The sequence below is a fragment of the Petromyzon marinus genome, unplaced genomic scaffold (genome assembly GCF_048934315.1).
Source record: "Petromyzon marinus isolate PM22_M1 ecotype Great Lakes invasive population unplaced genomic scaffold, UKy_Petmar_22M1.pri1.0 PM_Scaffold_92, whole genome shotgun sequence".
In the NCBI taxonomy this organism is placed as follows: Eukaryota; Metazoa; Chordata; class Hyperoartia; order Petromyzontiformes; family Petromyzontidae; genus Petromyzon; species Petromyzon marinus.
Window position 1 is genome coordinate 254,177 of NW_027423702.1, and position 18,738 is coordinate 272,914.

General features: G+C 46.0%; 1 protein-coding gene across 1 annotated transcript in view; it reads left to right on the forward strand.

Annotated features, from left to right (window-relative positions):
• LOC142923944 (bifunctional 3'-5' exonuclease/ATP-dependent helicase WRN-like) overlaps positions 1 to 11,651 on the forward strand; it is a 264,891-nt gene extending 253,240 nt beyond the window's left edge. The window contains exon 11 of the mRNA XM_076064964.1: positions 7,978 to 11,651. Coding sequence (XP_075921079.1) covers positions 7,978 to 8,055 — 78 coding nt within the window. The 3' untranslated portion in view covers positions 8,056 to 11,651. The remainder of the gene's footprint in view (positions 1 to 7,977) is intronic.
• Positions 11,652 to 18,738: the final 7,087 nt, after the last annotated feature.

An 18,738-nucleotide genomic window follows, 5' to 3' on the forward strand; every position in this document is an offset into this window, starting at 1 on the left:
CATAGAGATACATAGAGACCCATAGAGATACATAGAGATACATATAGATACATAGAGACTCATAGAGATACATAGAGACCCATAGAGACACATAGAGATACATAGAGACCCATAGAGACACATAGAGATACATAGAGACTCATAGAGATACATAGAGAGACATAGAGACTCACAGAGATACATAGAGACTCATAGAGATACATAGAGATACATAGATATATAGAGACTCATAGAGATACATAGAGATACACAGAGATACATAGAGACTCATAGAGATACATAGAGATACATAGAGACACATAGAGATACATAGAGATACATAGAGACTCATAGAGACTCATAGAGATACATAGAGACACATAGAGATACATAGAGATGCATAGAGACACATAAAGATACATAGAGACTCATAGAGATACATAGAGACTCATAGAGATACATAGAGATACATAGAGATTCATAGAGATACATAGAGACTCATAGAGACCCATAGAGACTCATAGAAATACATAGAGACTCATAGAGATACATAGAGATACATAGAAATTCATAGAGATACATAGAGACTCATAGAGACCCATAGAGATACATAGAGATACATAGAGACTCATAGAGACCCATAGAGATACATAGAGATACATAGAGACACATAGAGACTCATAGAGATACATAGAGACTCATAGAGATACATAGAGACTCAAAGAGAACCATAGAGATACATAGAGATACATAGAGATACATAGAGACTCATAGAGATACATAGAGACACATAGAGACACATAGAGACTCATAGAGATACATAGAGATACATAGAGATACATAGAGATATATAGAGACTCACAGAGATACACAGAGATACATTGAGATACATAGAGATACATAGAGATACATAGAGACTCATAGAGATACATAGAGACACATATAGATACATAGAGATACATAGAGATACATAGAGACTCATAGAGATACATAAAGATACATAGAGATACATAGAGACTCAAATAGATACATAGAGGTACATAGAGACTCATAGAGATACATAGAGACTCATAGAGATACATAGAGATACGTAGAGATACATAGAGACTCATAGAGACACATAGAGATACATAGAGACTCGTAGAGACTCATAGAGATACATAGAGATACATAGAGACTCGTAGAGATACATAGAGACTCATAGAGATACATAGAGACAGATAGAGATATATAGAGATACATAGAGATACATAGAGATACATAGAGACACATAGAGACTCAGAGATATATAGAGATATATAGAGACTCATAGAGACACATAGAGACACATAGAGATACATAGAGATACATAGAGACTCATAGAGATACATAGAGATACATAGAGACTCATAGAGATACATAGAGACTCATAGAGATACATAGAGATACATAGAGACTCATAGAGATACATAGAGATACATAGAGACTCATAGAGACACATAGAGATACATAGAGTCTCATAGAGATACATAGAGACTCATAGAGATACATAGAGACACATAGAGACTCATAGAGATACATAGAGATACATAGAGACTCATAGAGATACATAGAGACACATAGAGACTCAGAGATACATAGAGACACATAGAGATACATAGAGATACACAGAGACTCGTAGAGATACATAGAGATACATAGAGTCTCATAGAGATACATAGAGACTCATAGAGATATATAGAGATACATTGAGATACATAGAGACTCATAGAGATACATAGAGATACATAGAGATACATAGAGACTCATAGAGATACATAGAGATATATAGAGACTCATAGAGACACATAGAGATACATAGAGTCTCATAGAGATACATAGAGACTCATAGAGATACATAGAGACACATAGAGACTCATAGAGATACATAAAGATACATAGAGACTCATAGAGATACATAAAGACACATAGAGACTCATAGAGATACATAGAGACTCATAGAGATACATAGAGATACATAGAGTCTCATAGAGATACATAGAGACTCATAGAGATATATAGAGATACATTGAGATACATAGAGAATCATAGAGATACATAGAGACTCATAGAGATACATAGAGACTCATAGAGATACATAGAGACACATAGAGACTCATAGAGATACATAGAGACTCATAGAGACACATAGAGATACATAGAGATACATAGAGATACATAGAGACTCATAGAGACACATAGAGATACATAGAGACTCATAGAGATACATAGAGACACATAGAGATACATAGAGACTCATAGAGATACATAGAGACACATAGAGACTCATAGAGATACATAGAGATACATAGAGATACATAGAGACACAGAGATACATAGAGATACATAGAGACTCATAGAGATACATAGAGACCCATAGAGATACATAGAGACTCATAGAGATACATTGAGACTCATAGAGACTCATAGAGATACATAGAGACTCATAGAGATACATAGACACACATATAGATACATAGAGATACATTGAGACTCATAGAGACTCATAGAGATACATAAAGACTCATAGAGATACATAGACACACATATAGATACATAGAGATACATAGAGACTCATAGAGACTCATAGAGATACATAGAGATACATAGAGACACATAGAGATACATAGAGATACATAGAGACTCATAGAGACTCATAGAGATACATAGAGACACATAGAGATACATAGAGATACATAGAGACTCATAGAGATACATAGAGATACATAAAGATTCATAGAGATACATAGAGACAGATAGAGATATATAGAGATACATAGAGATACATAGAGACACATAGAGACTCTGAGATATATAGAGATATATAGAGAATCATAGAGACACATAGAGACACATAGAGATACATAGAGATACATAGAGACTCATAGAGATACATAGAGATACATAGAGACTCATAGAGATACATAGAGACTCATAGAGATACATAGAGATACATAGAGACTCATAGAGATACATAGAGATACATAGAGATACATAGAGACTCATAGAGACACATAGAGATACATAGAGTCTCATAGAGATACATAGAGACTCATAGAGATACATAGAGACACATAGAGACTCATAGAGATACATAGAGATACATAGAGACTCATAGAGATACATAGAGACACATAGAGACTCAGAGATACATAGAGACACATAGAGATACATAGAGATACACAGAGACTCGTAGAGATACATAGAGATACATAGAGTCTCATAGAGATACATAGAGACTCATAGAGATATATAGAGATACATTGAGATACATAGAGACTCATAGAGATACATAGAGATACATAGAGATACATAGAGACTCATAGAGATACATAGAGATATATAGAGACTCATAGAGACACATAGAGATACATAGCGTCTCATAGAGATACATAGAGACTCATAGAGATACATAGAGACACATAGAGACTCATAGAGATACATAAAGATACATAGAGACTCATAGAGATACATAAAGACACATAGAGACTCATAGAGATACATAGAGACTCATAGAGATACATAGAGATACATAGAGTCTCATAGAGATACATAGAGACTCATAGAGATATATAGAGATACATAGAGAATCATAGAGATACATAGAGACTCATAGAGATACATAGAGACTCATAGAGATACATAGAGACACATAGAGACTCATAGAGATACATAGAGACTCATAGAGACACATAGAGATACATAGAGATACATAGAGATACATAGAGACTCATAGAGACACATAGAGATACATAGAGACTCATAGATATACATAGAGACACATAGAGATACATAGAGACTCATAGAGATACATAGAGACACATAGAGACTCATAGAGATACATAGAGATACATAGAGATACATAGAGACACAGAGATACATAGAGATACATAGAGACTCATAGAGATACATAGAGACCCATAGAGATACATAGAGACTCATAGAGATACATTGAGACTCATAGAGACTCATAGAGATACATAGAGACTCATAGAGATACATAGACACACATATAGATACATAGAGATACATTGAGACTCATAGAGACTCATAGAGATACATAAAGACTCATAGAGATACATAGACACACATATAGATACATAGAGATACATAGAGACTCATAGAGACTCATAGAGATACATAGAGATACATAGAGACACATAGAGATACATAGAGATACATAGAGACTCATAGAGACTCATAGAGATACATAGAGACACATAGAGATACATAGAGATACATAGAGACACATAAAGATACATAGAGCCTCATAGAGATACATAGAGATACATAGAGACTCATAGAGATACATAGAGATACATAAAGATTCATAGAGATACATAGAGACTCATAGAGACCCATAGAGACTCATAGAAATACATAGAGACTCATAGAGATACATAGAGATACATAGAGATTCATAGAGATACATAGAGACTCATAGAGACCCATAGAGATACATAGAGATACATAGAGACTCATAGAGACCCATAGAGATACATAGAGATACATAGAGACACATAGAGACTCATAGAGATACATAGAGACTCATAGAGATACATAGAGACTCAAAGAGAACCATAGAGATACATAGAGATACATAGAGATACATAGAGACTCATAGAGATACATAGAGACACATAGAGACACATAGAGACTCATAGAGATACATAGAGATACATAGAGACACATAGAGATACATAGAGATATATAGAGACTCACAGAGATACACAGAGATACATTGAGATACATAGAGATACATAGAGATACATAGAGACTCATAGAGATACATAGAGACACATATAGATACATAGAGATACATAGAGACTCATAGAGATACATAGAGATACATAGAGATACATAGAGATTCATAGAGATACATATAGATACATAGAGACTCATAGAGATACATAGAGACTCATAGAGATACATAGAGATACGTAGAGATACATAGAGACTCATAGAGACACATAGAGATACATAGAGACTCGTAGAGACTCATAGAGATACATAGAGATACATAGAGACTCGTAGAGATACATAGAGACTCATAGAGATACATAGAGACAGATAGAGTTATATAGAGATACATAGAGATACATAGAGACACATAGAGACTCAGAGATATATAGAGATATATAGAGACTCATAGAGATACATAGAGACACATAGAGATACATAGAGATACATAGAGATACATAGAGACACATAGAGACTCAGAGATATATAGAGATATATAGAGACTCATAGAGATACATAGAGACACATAGAGATACATAGAGATACATAGAGATACATAGAGACTCATAGAGATTCATAGAGATACATAGAGATACATAGAGACTCATAGAGATACATTGAGACTCATAGAGACTCATAGAGATACATAGAGACTCATAGAGATACATAGACACACATATAGATACATAGAGATACATTGAGACTCATAGAGACTCATAGAGATACATAGAGACTCATAGAGATACATAGACACACATATAGATACATAGAGATACATAGAGATACATTGAGACTCATAGAGACTCATAGAGATACATAGAGACTCATAGAGATACATAGACACACATATAGATACATAGAGATACATTGAGACTCATAGAGACTCATAGAGATACATAGAGACTCATAGAGATACATAGACACACATATAGATACATAGAGATACATAGAGACTCATAGAGACTCATATGGGTCTTTAATCTGTCTTTCTGCGTCTCTGTGTCTGTGTCTCTGTCTCTGTGTGTCTCACTGTGTCTGTGTCTCTGTGTTTGTGTCTGCATCTCTGTGTCTCTGTGTCTGTGTGTCTGTATCTGTGTTTCTGTGTCTGTGTGTGTCTCTGCGTCTCTGTGTCTCTGTGTCTCACTGTATCTGTGTTTCTGTGTCTGTGTGTGTCTCTGTGTCTCTGTGTCTCTGTGTCTCACTGTCTCTGTGTCTCTGTGTCTGTGTCTCTGTCTCACTGTCTCTGTGTCTCTGTGTCTCTGTGTGTCTGTGTGTCTGTGTCTCTGTGTGTCTGTGTGTGTGTCTCTGTGTGTCTCACTGTGTCTCTGTGTCTCTGTGTCTCACTGTCTCTGTGTCTCTGTGTCTGTGTCTCTGTGTCTCACTGTCTCTGTGTGTCTCTCTCTGTGTCTCTCTCTGTGTGTCTCACTGTCTCTGTGTGTCTCTGTGTGTCTCTCTGTCCGTGTGTCTCTGTGTCTCTGTGTGTCTGTGTCTCTGTCTCTGTGTGTCTGTGTGTGTCTATGTGTGTCTCTCTGTCTGTGTCTGTGTGTCTGTGTGTCTCCCTGTGTGTCTCTCTGTCTGTGTCTCTGTGTCTGTGTCTCCCTGTGTGTCTCCGTGTCTCCGTGTCTCTGTGTGTCTCTCTGTCTGTGTGTCTCTGTGTCTCTGTCTCACTGTCTCTGTGTGTCTCTCTCTGTGTCTCTGTCTCACTGTCTCTGTGTGTCTCTCTCTGTGTCTCTCTCTGTGTCTCTGTGTCTCCGTGTGTGTCTCCGTGTCTCCGTGTGTCTCTGTGTGTCTCTCTGTCTGTGTCTCTGTCTCACTGTCTCTGTGTGTCTCTCTCTGTGTCTCTCTCTGTGTCTCTGTCTCACTGTCTCTGTGTCTCCGTGTGTCTCCGTGTCTCCGTGTGTCTCTGTGTGTCTCTCTCTGTGTCTCTCTCTGTGTCTCTGTCTCACTGTCTCTGTGTGTCTCTCTCTGTGTCTCTCTCTGTGTCTCTGTGTCTCTCTCTGTGTCTCTCTCTCTGTGTGTCTCTCTGTGTCTCTCTCTCTGTGTGTCTCTCTGTGTGTCTCTCTCTGTGTCTCTCTCTGTGTGTCTCTCTCTCTCTGTCTCTCTCTCTCTCTGTCTCTCTCTCTCTCTGTGTCTCTCTCTGTGTGTCTCTCTCTCTGTCTGTGTCTCTCTCTGTGTCTCTGTGTCTCACTGTCTCCCTCTGTGTCTCCCTGTGTGTCTCCGTGTCTCCGTGTGTCTCTGTGTGTCTCTCTGTCTGTGTGTCTCTGTGTCTCTGTCTCACTGTCTCTCTGTGTCTCTCTCTGTGTCTCTCTCTGTGTCTCTGTGTCTCACTGTCTCTGTGTCTCCCTGTGTGTCTCCGTGTCTCTGTGTCTCTGTGTGTCTCTCTGTCTGTGTGTCTCTGTCTCACTGTCTCTGTGTGTCTCTCTCTGTGTCTCTCTCTGTGTCTCTGTGTCTCACTGTCTCTGTGTCTCCCTGTGTGTCTCCGTGTCTCCCCGTGTCTCTGTGTGTTTCTCTCTGTGTCTCTCTCTGTGTCTCTGTCTCACTGTCTCTGTGTGTCTCTCTCTGTGTCTCTCTCTGTGTCTCTGTGTCTCTCTCTGTGTCTCTCTCTGTGTGTCTCTCTGTGTGTCTCTCTCTGTGTGTCTCTCTGTGTGTCTCTCTCTGTGTCTCTCTCTGTGTGTCTCTCTCTCTGTCTCTCTCTCTCTGTGTGTCTCTCTCTCTGTGTGTCTCTCTCTGTGTCTCTCTCTGTGTGTCTCTCTCTCTGTCTCTCTCTGTGTCTCTCTCTGTGTCTCTGTGTCTCCGTGTGTGTCTCCCTGTGTCTCCGTGTCTCCGTGTGTCTCTGTGTGTCTCTCTGTCTCTGTGTGTCTCTGTGTCTCTGTGTCTCTGTGTGTCTCTGTCTCTGTGTGTCTGTGTGTGTCTGTGTGTGTCTCTCTGTCTGTGTCTGTGTGTCTGTGTGTGTCTCTCTGTCTGTTTCTGTGTGTCTCTGTGTGTCTCTCTGTCTGTGTGTCTCTGTCTCACTGTCTCTGTGTGTCTCTCTCTGTTTCTCTCTATGTGTCTCTGTCTCACTGTCTCTGTGTCTCCCTGTGTGTCTCCGTGTCTCTGTGTCTCTGTGTCTGTGTCTCTGTGTCTGTGTCTCTGTGTGTTTCTGTCTCTGTGTGTCTCTGTGTGTTTGTGTCTCTCTGTCTGTGTCTCTCTGTGTCTCTGTGTCTCCCTGTGTCTCCGTGTCTCTGTCTGTGCCACCTCCAGGTGAAGGTGGCCTGGTTCTCCAAGCCCATGAGGTCTGATTCTTGTCTTCAACGTCAGAAGAACGGATTATTTTACTAACCTTATAAAACCATAAACACTTTATAGTGACTATTATACTATAAACACACTATACTAACCTTATAAAACCATAAACACCTTATAGTGACTACATTTTACTATACACACACTATACTAACCTTATAAAACCATAAACACCTTATAGTTACTATTATACCATAAACACACTATACTAACCTTATAAAACCATAACCACACTATACTAACTTTATTATACTATAAACACACTATACTAATGTTATAAAACCATAAACACCTTATAGTGACTATATTATACTATAAACACACTATACTAACGTTATAAAACCATAAACACCTTATAGTGACTACATTATACTATAAACACACTATACTAACGTTATAAAACCATAAACACCTTATAGTGACTACATTATACTATAAACACACTATACTACCGTTATAAAACCATAAACACCTTATAGTGACTACATTATACTATAAACACACTATACTAACCTTATAAAACCATAAACACCTTATAGTGACTATTATACTATAAACACACTATACTAACCTTATAAAACCATAAACACCTTATAGTGACTACATTATACTATAAACACACTATACTAACCTTGTAAAACCATAAACACCTTATAGTGACTATATTATACTATAAACACACTATACTAACCTTATAAAACCATAAACACCTTATAGTGACTATATTATACTATAAAAACACTATACTAACCTTATAAAACCATAAACACCTTATAGGACTATATTATACTATAAACACACTATACTAACTTTATAAAACCATAAACACTTTATAGTTACTATATTGTACTATAAACACACTATACTAACGTTATAAAACCATAAACTCCTTATACTAGCTTTATAAAAACCATAAACACACACTTATACTAACTTTATTATAGGATAGACACACTATACTAACTTTATTATACCAATAGAGACCCATAGCCACCCATAGACACCCATAGACACCCACAGAGACCCATAGACGCCCATAGAGACCCACAGAGACCCATAGACACCCATAGAGACCCACAGAGACCCATAGAGATACATAGAGACCCATAGACACCCATAGAGACCCATAGACACCCATAGACACCCATAGACACCCATAGAGACCCATAGACACCCATAGACACCCATAGACACTCATAGACACCCATAGACACCCATAAACACTCATAGACACCCATAGAGATACATAGACACCCATAGAGACCCATAGACACCCATAGAGATACATAGACGCCCATAGAGACCCACAGAGACCCATAGACACCCATAGAGACCCACAGAGACCCATAGAGATACATAGAGACCCATAGACACCCATAGAGACCCATAGACACCCATAGACACCCATAGACACCCATAGAGACCCATAGACACCCATAGACACCCATAGACACTCATAGACACCCATAGACACCCATAAACACTCATAGACACCCATAGAGATACATAGACACCCATAGAGACCCATAGACACCCATAGAGATACATAGACACCCATAGAGACCCACAGAGACCCATAGAGACCCACAGAGACCCATAGAGATACATAGAGACCCATAGACACCCATAGAGACCCATAGACACCCATAGATACCCATAGACACCCATAGACACCCATAGAGACCCATAGACACCCATAGACACCCATAGACACCCATAGAGACCCATAGACACCCATAGACACCCATAGAGACCCATAGACACCCACAGAGACCCATAGACACCCATAGACACCCATAGACACCCCCAGAGACCCATAGACACCCATAGAGACCCACAGACACCCATAGAGACCCATAGACACCCATAGACACCCATAGAGACCCATAGACACCCATAGAGACCCATAGACACCCATAGACACCCATAGACACCCATAGAGACCCATAGACACCCATAGAGACCCATAGACACCCATAGACACCCATAGACACCCATAGAGACCCACAGAGACCCACAGACACCCATAGACACCCATAGACACCGACACAGAGACTAATAGACACCCATAGACACCCATAGACACCCATAGACACCGACACAGAGACTAATAGACACCCATAGACACCCATAGACACCCATAGAGATACATAGACACTGATAGACACCCATAGACACCCACAGAGACCCATAGACACCCATAGAGACCCACAGAGACCCATAGAGATACATAGAGACCCATAGACACCCATAGAGACCCATAGACAGCCATAGACACCCATAGACACCCATAGAGACCCATAGACACCCATAGACACCCATAGACACTCATAGACACCCATAGACACCCATAAACACTCATAGACACCCATAGAGATACATAGACACCCATAGAGACCCATAGACACCCATAGAGATACATAGACACCCATAGAGACCCACAGAGACCCATAGACACCCATAGAGACCCACAGAGACCCATAGACACCCATAGAGACCCACAGAGACCCATAGAGATACATAGAGACCCATAGACACCCATAGAGACCCATAGACACCCATAGATACCCATAGACACCCATAGACACCCATAGAGACCCATAGACACCCATAGACACCCATAGACACCCATAGACACCCATAGACACCCATAGAGACCCATAGACACCCACAGAGACCCATAGACACCCATAGACACCCATAGACACCCCCAGAGACCCATAGACACCCATAGAGACCCACAGACACCCATAGAGACCCATAGACACCCATAGACACCCATAGAGACCCATAGACACCCATAGAGACCCATAGACACCCATAGACACCCATAGACACCCATAGAGACCCATAGACACCCATAGAGACCCATAGACACCCATAGACACCCATAGACACCCATAGAGACCCACAGAGACCCACAGACACCCATAGACACCCATAGACACCCATAGACACCCATAGACACCCATAGACACCGACACAGAGACTAATAGACACCCATAGACACCCATAGACACCCATAGAGATACATAGACACTGATAGACACCCATAGACACCCATAGAGACCCATAGACACCCATAGACACCCATAGACACCCATAGAGACCCATAGAGACCCATAGACACCCATAGACACCCATAGAGACCCATAGACACCCATAGAGATCCATAGACACCCATAGACACCCATAGAGACCCATAGACACCCATAGAGACCCATAGACACCCATAGACACCCATAGAGACCCATAGACACCCATAGACACCCATAGAGACCAATAGACACCCATAGACACCCATAGACACCCATAGAGACCCATAGCCACCCATAGACACCCATAGAGATCCATAGACACCCATAGACACCCATAGACACCCTTAGACACCCATAGACACCCATAGACACCCATAGACACCCATAGACACCCATAGAGACCCATAGACACCCTTAGACACCAATAACGATATATGTTATGTGTGGTAGATTTAGACTTACACACACAGACACACACAAACACACGCAGACACACACACACACAGACACACACAAACACACGCAGACACACAAACACACAGACTCACAGACACACAAGACTCACAGAGACACACACAAACACACACAGACACACACAGACTCACACACACACAGATTATTCACACACAGACTCACACACACACACACAGACACACACACAGATTCACACACACACAGATTCACACACAGACTCACACAACAACAACAACAACAACCGCCATTCGCCACTAAGTGGCGGTGACGTCACCACGACGCTTGTGCCAGGCTATGTGCACCCTGAGGCCACGTGAAGTGTCGAACGCCCGCTGGCAGGAGGTCACGGGGCAGACCCAGGTGCCACGGGTCGACTGACTGAGATGACTGGCTGATGCACCACCTGTGCCCCCTACTGTGCCAACCTGCTGTGCTTTAGCCACCCGGCGCTCCGCTCGCTGTTGTGAGCGTCGCTCCTCCGCCCTCCGTTGTTGTTGGAGGGCGACTGCCTCCAACTGCCCAGTAGCATCCTTCACGAGCCTCCTCCACAGAGGCCGATCTTGACACTGCTGGTACCAGTCATCGGCAAGTCCACTCAGCTCCACGTCCCCCTGTACCACATCACTCCAACTCTTCTCTAGCCCGTGCCGCGCCCGCTTAGCCCCCTCAATCCGGCCAAACAAAAGCTGTTTCGGCATGCGGTGGCTGGGCATGCGGGCTACATGACCCAGCCATCGCAGCCTTGCCTGCCGGAGGAGCTCACCGATGGGACCCTGCCCAGATCTTTCAAGGATTTGTGAGCTCCTCACACAATCCAGTCTGGTTAAACCCAGGATGGATCGTAGGCAGGCCAGCCTAAATGTTTCTAACCGGCGAAGATGTTCCATTAGGGGGGTCCAGGTTTCGCAAGCGTAGAGGAGGGAGGGAATGACCGTGGCCGAGAAGACCTGAAGCTTAGTGCGGAGCGAGAGACCAGGTAGCTTCCACACAGCGTTACGCAACCGATGAAAAGATATTGCCGCTCCACTGATTCGGAGTGAGACCTCTGCTGTTAAACTGGAGCCAGTCATAAGCACACTGCCCAGGTATGGGAAACTCTCCACTCTCTCCACAACTGCCCCATCACCGATTGGGAGTTGTGGGGGTGGAGTGTCCGATGGTCGAAAATACCCAGGCAGGTGCTTAGTTTTGGTGGTGCTGATGGTAAGGCCCCACCTCTTAGTGGCACGCTCCAGTCTCAGCAGCAGCGTCTCCAACTCCTCCTCTGACTGAGCAGCTATTACCAAATCATCAGCATACATAACGTGGTTGAGCAATAGGGAGCCATCCCTTGACCGCACCCGGGCATCGATTAGCCTCCCATTATATCTGTACCATATGGAGATTCCCCCGGTACAGCTATTGAAGGCTTCACGAACTACGTGGTCAAAATAGATGTTAAATAATGTGGGAGCCAGAGGACATCCCTGTCGCACCCCAAGATGTACAGGGAATGGCTCTGACTCCCAGCCACGTAGTTTTACCCGGGCCCGCTCACCATCATGAAGGTCCTTAATGATCGTGAGCAGAGGGTCAGGTACTCCAAAAGCACGGCATTCAGACTCACACACACACAGACTCACACAGACACACACAAACACACGCAGACACACAACAACAACAACCGCCATTCGCCACTAAGTGGCGGTGACGTCACCACGACGCTTGTGCCAGGCTATGTGCACCCTGAGGCCACGTGAAGTGTCGAACGCCCGCTGGCAGGAGGTCACAGGGCAGACCCAGATGCCACGGGTCGACTGACTGAGATGACTGGCTGATGCACCACCTGTGCCCCCTACTGTGCCAACCTGCTGTGCTTTAGCCACCCGGCGCTCCGCTCGCTGTTGTGAGCGTCGCTCCTCCGCCCTCCGTTGTTGTTGGAGGGCGACTGCCTCCAACTGCCCAGTAGCATCCTTCACGAGCCTCCTCCACAGAGGCCGATCTTGACACCGCTGGTACCAGTCATCGGCAAGTCCACTCAGCTCCACGTCCTCCTGTACCACATCACTCCATCTCTTCTCTAGCCCGTGCCGCGCCCGCTTAGCCCCCTCAATCCGGCCAAACAAAAGCTGTTTCGGCATGCGGTGGCTGGGCATGCGGGCTACATGACCCAGCCATCGCAGCCTTGCCTGCCGGAGGAGCTCACCGATGGGACCCTGCCCAGATCTTTCAAGGATTTGTGAGCTCCTCACACAATCCAGTCTGGTTAAACCCAGGATGGATCGTAGGCAGGTCAGCCTAAATGTTTCTAACCGGCGAAGATGTTCCATTAGGGGGGTCCACGTTTCGCAAGCGTAGAGAAGGGAGGGAATGACCGTGGCCGAGAAGACCTGAAGCTTAGTGCGGAGCGACAGACCAGGTAGCTTCCACACAGCGTTACGCAACCGATGAAAAGATATTGCCGCTCGACTGATTCGGAGTGAGACCTCTGCTGTTAAACTGGAGCCAGTCATAAGCACACTGCCCAGGTATGGGAAACTCTCCACTCTCTCCACAACTGCCCCATCACCGATTGGGAGTTGTGGGGGTGGAGTGTCCGATGGTACAAAATACCCAGGCAGGTGCTTAGTTTTGGTGGGGCTGATGGTAAGGCCCCACCTCTTAGTGGCACGCTCCAGTCTCAGCAGCAGCGTCTCCAACTCCTCCTCTGACTGAGCAGCTATTACCAAGTCATCAGCATACATAACGTGGTTGAGCAATAGGGAGCCATCCCTTGACCGCACCCGGGCATCGATTAGCCTCCCATTATATCTGTACCATATGGAGATTCCCCCGGTACAGCTATTGAAGGCTTCACGAACTACGTGGTCAAAATAGATGTTAAATAATGTGAGAGCCAGAGGACATCCCTGTCGCACCCCAAGGTGTACAGGGAATGGCTCTGACTCCCGGCCACGTAGTTTTACCCGGGCCCGCTCACCATCATGAAGGTCCTTAATGATCGTGAGCAGAGGGTCAGGTACTCCAAAAGCACGAAGAACGACCCAGAGCCCAGGCCTACTGATGGTATCATAGGCCTTGACCAGGTCAATAAAGCAGAGATGTAGGTCTTGTTGGAATTCCCTACACCTCTGCTGTAGCAGACGGACAGAAAATATGGCATCTGTGCAGGACCGCCCTTTCCTGAAACCGCATTGGGGCTCCGCAAGCCTCTCCTCAGCGTGCCTGGCAAGGCGATGCTGAATAATCCTTGCCAGGACCTTTCCCGGCACACTGAGGAGTGAGATGCCCCTGTAGTTGTTACAGTCTGTGCGGTCCCCCTTCTTAAAAAGGGGGACCACCAGGGCATCCTTCCAATCCTGCGGAACCCGTCCAGTGGTCCAGACTGTTGTTATGATGTCATATAGGGCAGTCTGTGCACAAATGCCACCCTCCCTCAGCATTTCGCTTGGGAGATCATCTCTGCCCGCTGCCTTTCCTGGTCTCAGACTCCGGATCGCCTTCAATACTTCCTCAGCAGATGGCACCTCAGCCAGCCACTCACAGGGGGTGACTTCATCCAATATTTGAGGCACCGCAGCCTCAGCAGGGTCATCCTCACTTTGTGCCACGATGTTTTCCTGGCTGAGGGATTTTCCCTCCCCCAGGACCTCACAGAAATGCTCAGCAAATCTGCGAACCTGTTCCTGGGGGTCGGAAATTGGATCACCGTTTTTTCCCCTAATGATGGTAATAGGTGTGGCGCTGCAGGTTACTTTTTTGATGGAGTTAAATAGAGATTTGTGATCACGGGCCACTGAGGCAGACTCCATCTCCTCAGCAACCCGCGACCACCACCCATCCTTGCAGCGGCTCACGGCTCTCCGAACCTCCGAGCAAAGGCTGCGGTAAGCCTCCTCATTCTCTGACGTGGGATTCTGTAGCCGATGACAGTGGGCCTGTCGCTTTTTCTCAACCATCCTGAACAACTCCTCTGTCATCCAGGGTGTCTGGGGAGGTCTGGACCGCGTACCAAAAGCAGCCATTGCAGCTGCATGAGTCACAGTCCTAAACCTCGCCCATTTACCCTCGACATCAGGAGGAGTCGGGGATGATGCCAATCCCAGCCGCAAGCGATGATGAAATTCTCGCTTGCAACTTTCATCAGATAACTGAGACCAGGCCACTTTAGGTTGGAATGGGGTCCTGGGTGTACACCCACCACCGGAGTGGAAGAATGGCAGGCGCATCTTACAGATGACTAGTCGATGGTCAGAGGGCAGATCAGCTCCACGGTAGGTCCTGGTGTCAAGGACATGGGCTCGCATTCGCTGGTCTGTCACTATGTAGTCCAGCAGATGTTCTTGCTTGGACCCGGCATGCATCCATGATGTTGTGTGGATGCGCCGATGCCGGAACAGCGTGTTGGTAATTACAAGCCCATGGGCTGCACAAAAATCTAGCAGCCTCCTACCGTTGTTATTGAGCTGATCTGGCCCGTGCCCTCCAATCACTCCAGACCAGGTGCCAGTATCATGACCAACTCGGGCATTGAAGTCACCCAACATGATGACTCTATCCCGAGGGGCCACTTTAGCCAGCACCTGTGACAGGAGGTCATAGAAGGCATCTGACTCATCGGCTTTGCCTGCATCCCTCCACGGATGTTCATCTTCGGTGGGGGCATAAGTAACCACGACCACCATTCCTCGCCTCCGGTTGATGGGAAGGCGAGCCCAAAGTAGCCTGGGGCTTACAGCTTCCCACACCTCACCGCCACGCTCCCACGCCCCCTTCATTCTTTTGTTCAAAAGAAGACCCACACTCTGTTGTTTGGCAGTCTGCTGCCCCGAGTAGAGGACTGTCCACCCCTCATGGTGGCAGGAGCCAGAGCCGGTCCACCGGACCTCCTGAATGCCGCATAGATCCAGGCGGTACCGGTCCAGCTCCCGACAGAGGAGTGGCAGCCTCTCCTCTGCAGTGAGCGTTCGAACATTCCACGTGGCCACCCGTAGTGGCTTTTCGTTGTTTCTGGAGTAGCCCCGAGGGTAGGTATTCAATCTCCTGGCTCCGCCAATTGGGGTTTGGCCAGGAGACGTCATAGACGCCTAGCCCCCCGGGGCCTCCGACACAAGCTTAGTTGTTACATATTTCAGTTTAATTCGTGGTTTTGTGGTAATTAATTGAAGGTGGAGGGGTTACCAGCCCCTCGCACCCGTCCAGAGCCCCCGTTTAGCCCCTGTGGTGGACACATATGCCATGAGGGGAGGAGCCAATCAAAATTGGAACTCCCCCCACAGCACTGTCCACGACAGAGTTGCCCGTCCGGCACCGACACGCACAAACACACACAGACACGCACAGACTCACACACACACAGACTCACACACACAGACTCACACATAGACTCACACTCAGACATAGACACACACACACACACAGACTCACACACACAGCCTCACACACACACAGACACACACACACAGAGACTCACACACAGAGACTCACACACACACAGACTCACACACAGACACAGCCTCACACACACATAGACACACACACACAACAACAACAACCGCCATTCGCCACTAAGTGGCGGTGACGTCACCACGACGCTTGTGCCAGGCTATGTGCACCCTGAGGCCACGTGAAGTGTCGAACGCCCGCTGGCAGGAGGTTACGGGGCAGACCCAGGTGCCACGGGTCGACTGGCTGAGATGACTGGCTGATGCACCACCTGTGCCCCCTACTGTGCCAACCTGCTGTGCTTTAACCACCCGGCGCTCCGCTCGTTGTTGTGAGCGTCGCTCCTCCACTCTCCGTTGTTGTTGGAGGGCGACTGCCTCCAACTGCCCAGTAACGTCCTTCACGAGCCTCCTCCACAGAGGCCGATCTTGACACCGCTGGTACTGGTCATTGGCAAGTCCACTCAGCTCCACGTCCTCCTGTACCACATCACTCCATCTCTTCTCTAGCCCGTGCCGCGCCCGTTTAGCCCCCTCGATCCGGCCGAACAAAAGCTGTTTCGGCATGCGGTGGCTGGGCATGCGGGCTACATGACCCAGCCAACGCAGCCTTGTCTGCCGGAAGAGCTCACCGATGGGACCTTGCCCAGATATTTCAAAGATTTGTGAACTCCTCACACAATCCAGCCTGGTTAAACCCAGGATGGATCGTAGGCAGGCCAGCCTAAATGTTTCTTACCGGCGAAGATGTTCCATTAGGGGGGTCCACGTTTCGCAAGCGTAGAGAAGGGAGGGAATGACCGTGGCCGAGAAGACCTGAAGCTTAGTGCGGAGCGACAGACCAGGTAGCTTCCACACAGTGCTACGCAACCGATGAAAAGATATTGCCGCTCCACTGATTCGGAGTGAGACCTCTGCTGTTAAACTGGAGCCAGTCATAAGCACACTGCCCAGGTATGGGAAACTCTCCACCCTCTCCACAACCGCCCCATCACCGATTGGGAGCTGTGGGGGCGGAGTGTCCGATGGTACAAAATACCCAGGCAGGTGCTTAGTTTTGGTGGGGCTGATGGTAAGGCCCCACCTCTTAGTGGCACGCTCCAGTCTCAGCAGCAGCGTCTCCAACTCCTCCTCTGACTGAGCAGCTATTACCAAATCATCAGCATACATAACGTGGTTGAGCAATAGGGAGCCATCCCTTGACTGCACCCGGGCATCGATTAGCCTCCCATTATATCTGTACCATATGGAGATTCCCCCGGTACAGCTATTGAAGGCTTCACGAACTACGTGGTCAAAATAGATGTTAAATAATGTGGGAGCCAGAGGACATCCCTGTCGCACCCCAAGGTGTACAGGGAATGGCTCTGACTCCCGGCCACGTAGTTTTACCCGGGCCCGCTCACCATCATGAAGGTCCTTAATGATCGTGAGCAGAGGGTCAGGTACTCCAAAAGCACGAAGAACGACCCAGAGCCCAGGCCTACTGATGGTATCATAGGCCTTGACCAGGTCAATAAAGCAGAGATGTAGGTCTTGTTGGAATTCCCTACACCTCTGCTGTAGCAGACGGACAGAAAATATGGCATCTGTGCAGGACCGCCCTTTCCTGAAACCGCATTGGGGCTCCGCAAGCCTCTCCTCAGCGTGCCTGGCAAGGCGATACCTTGCCAGGACCTTTCCCGGCACACTGAGGAGTGAGATGCCCCTGTAGTTGTTACAGTCTGTGCGGTCCCCCTTCTTAAAAAGGGGGACCACCAGGGCATCCTTCCAATCCTGCGGAA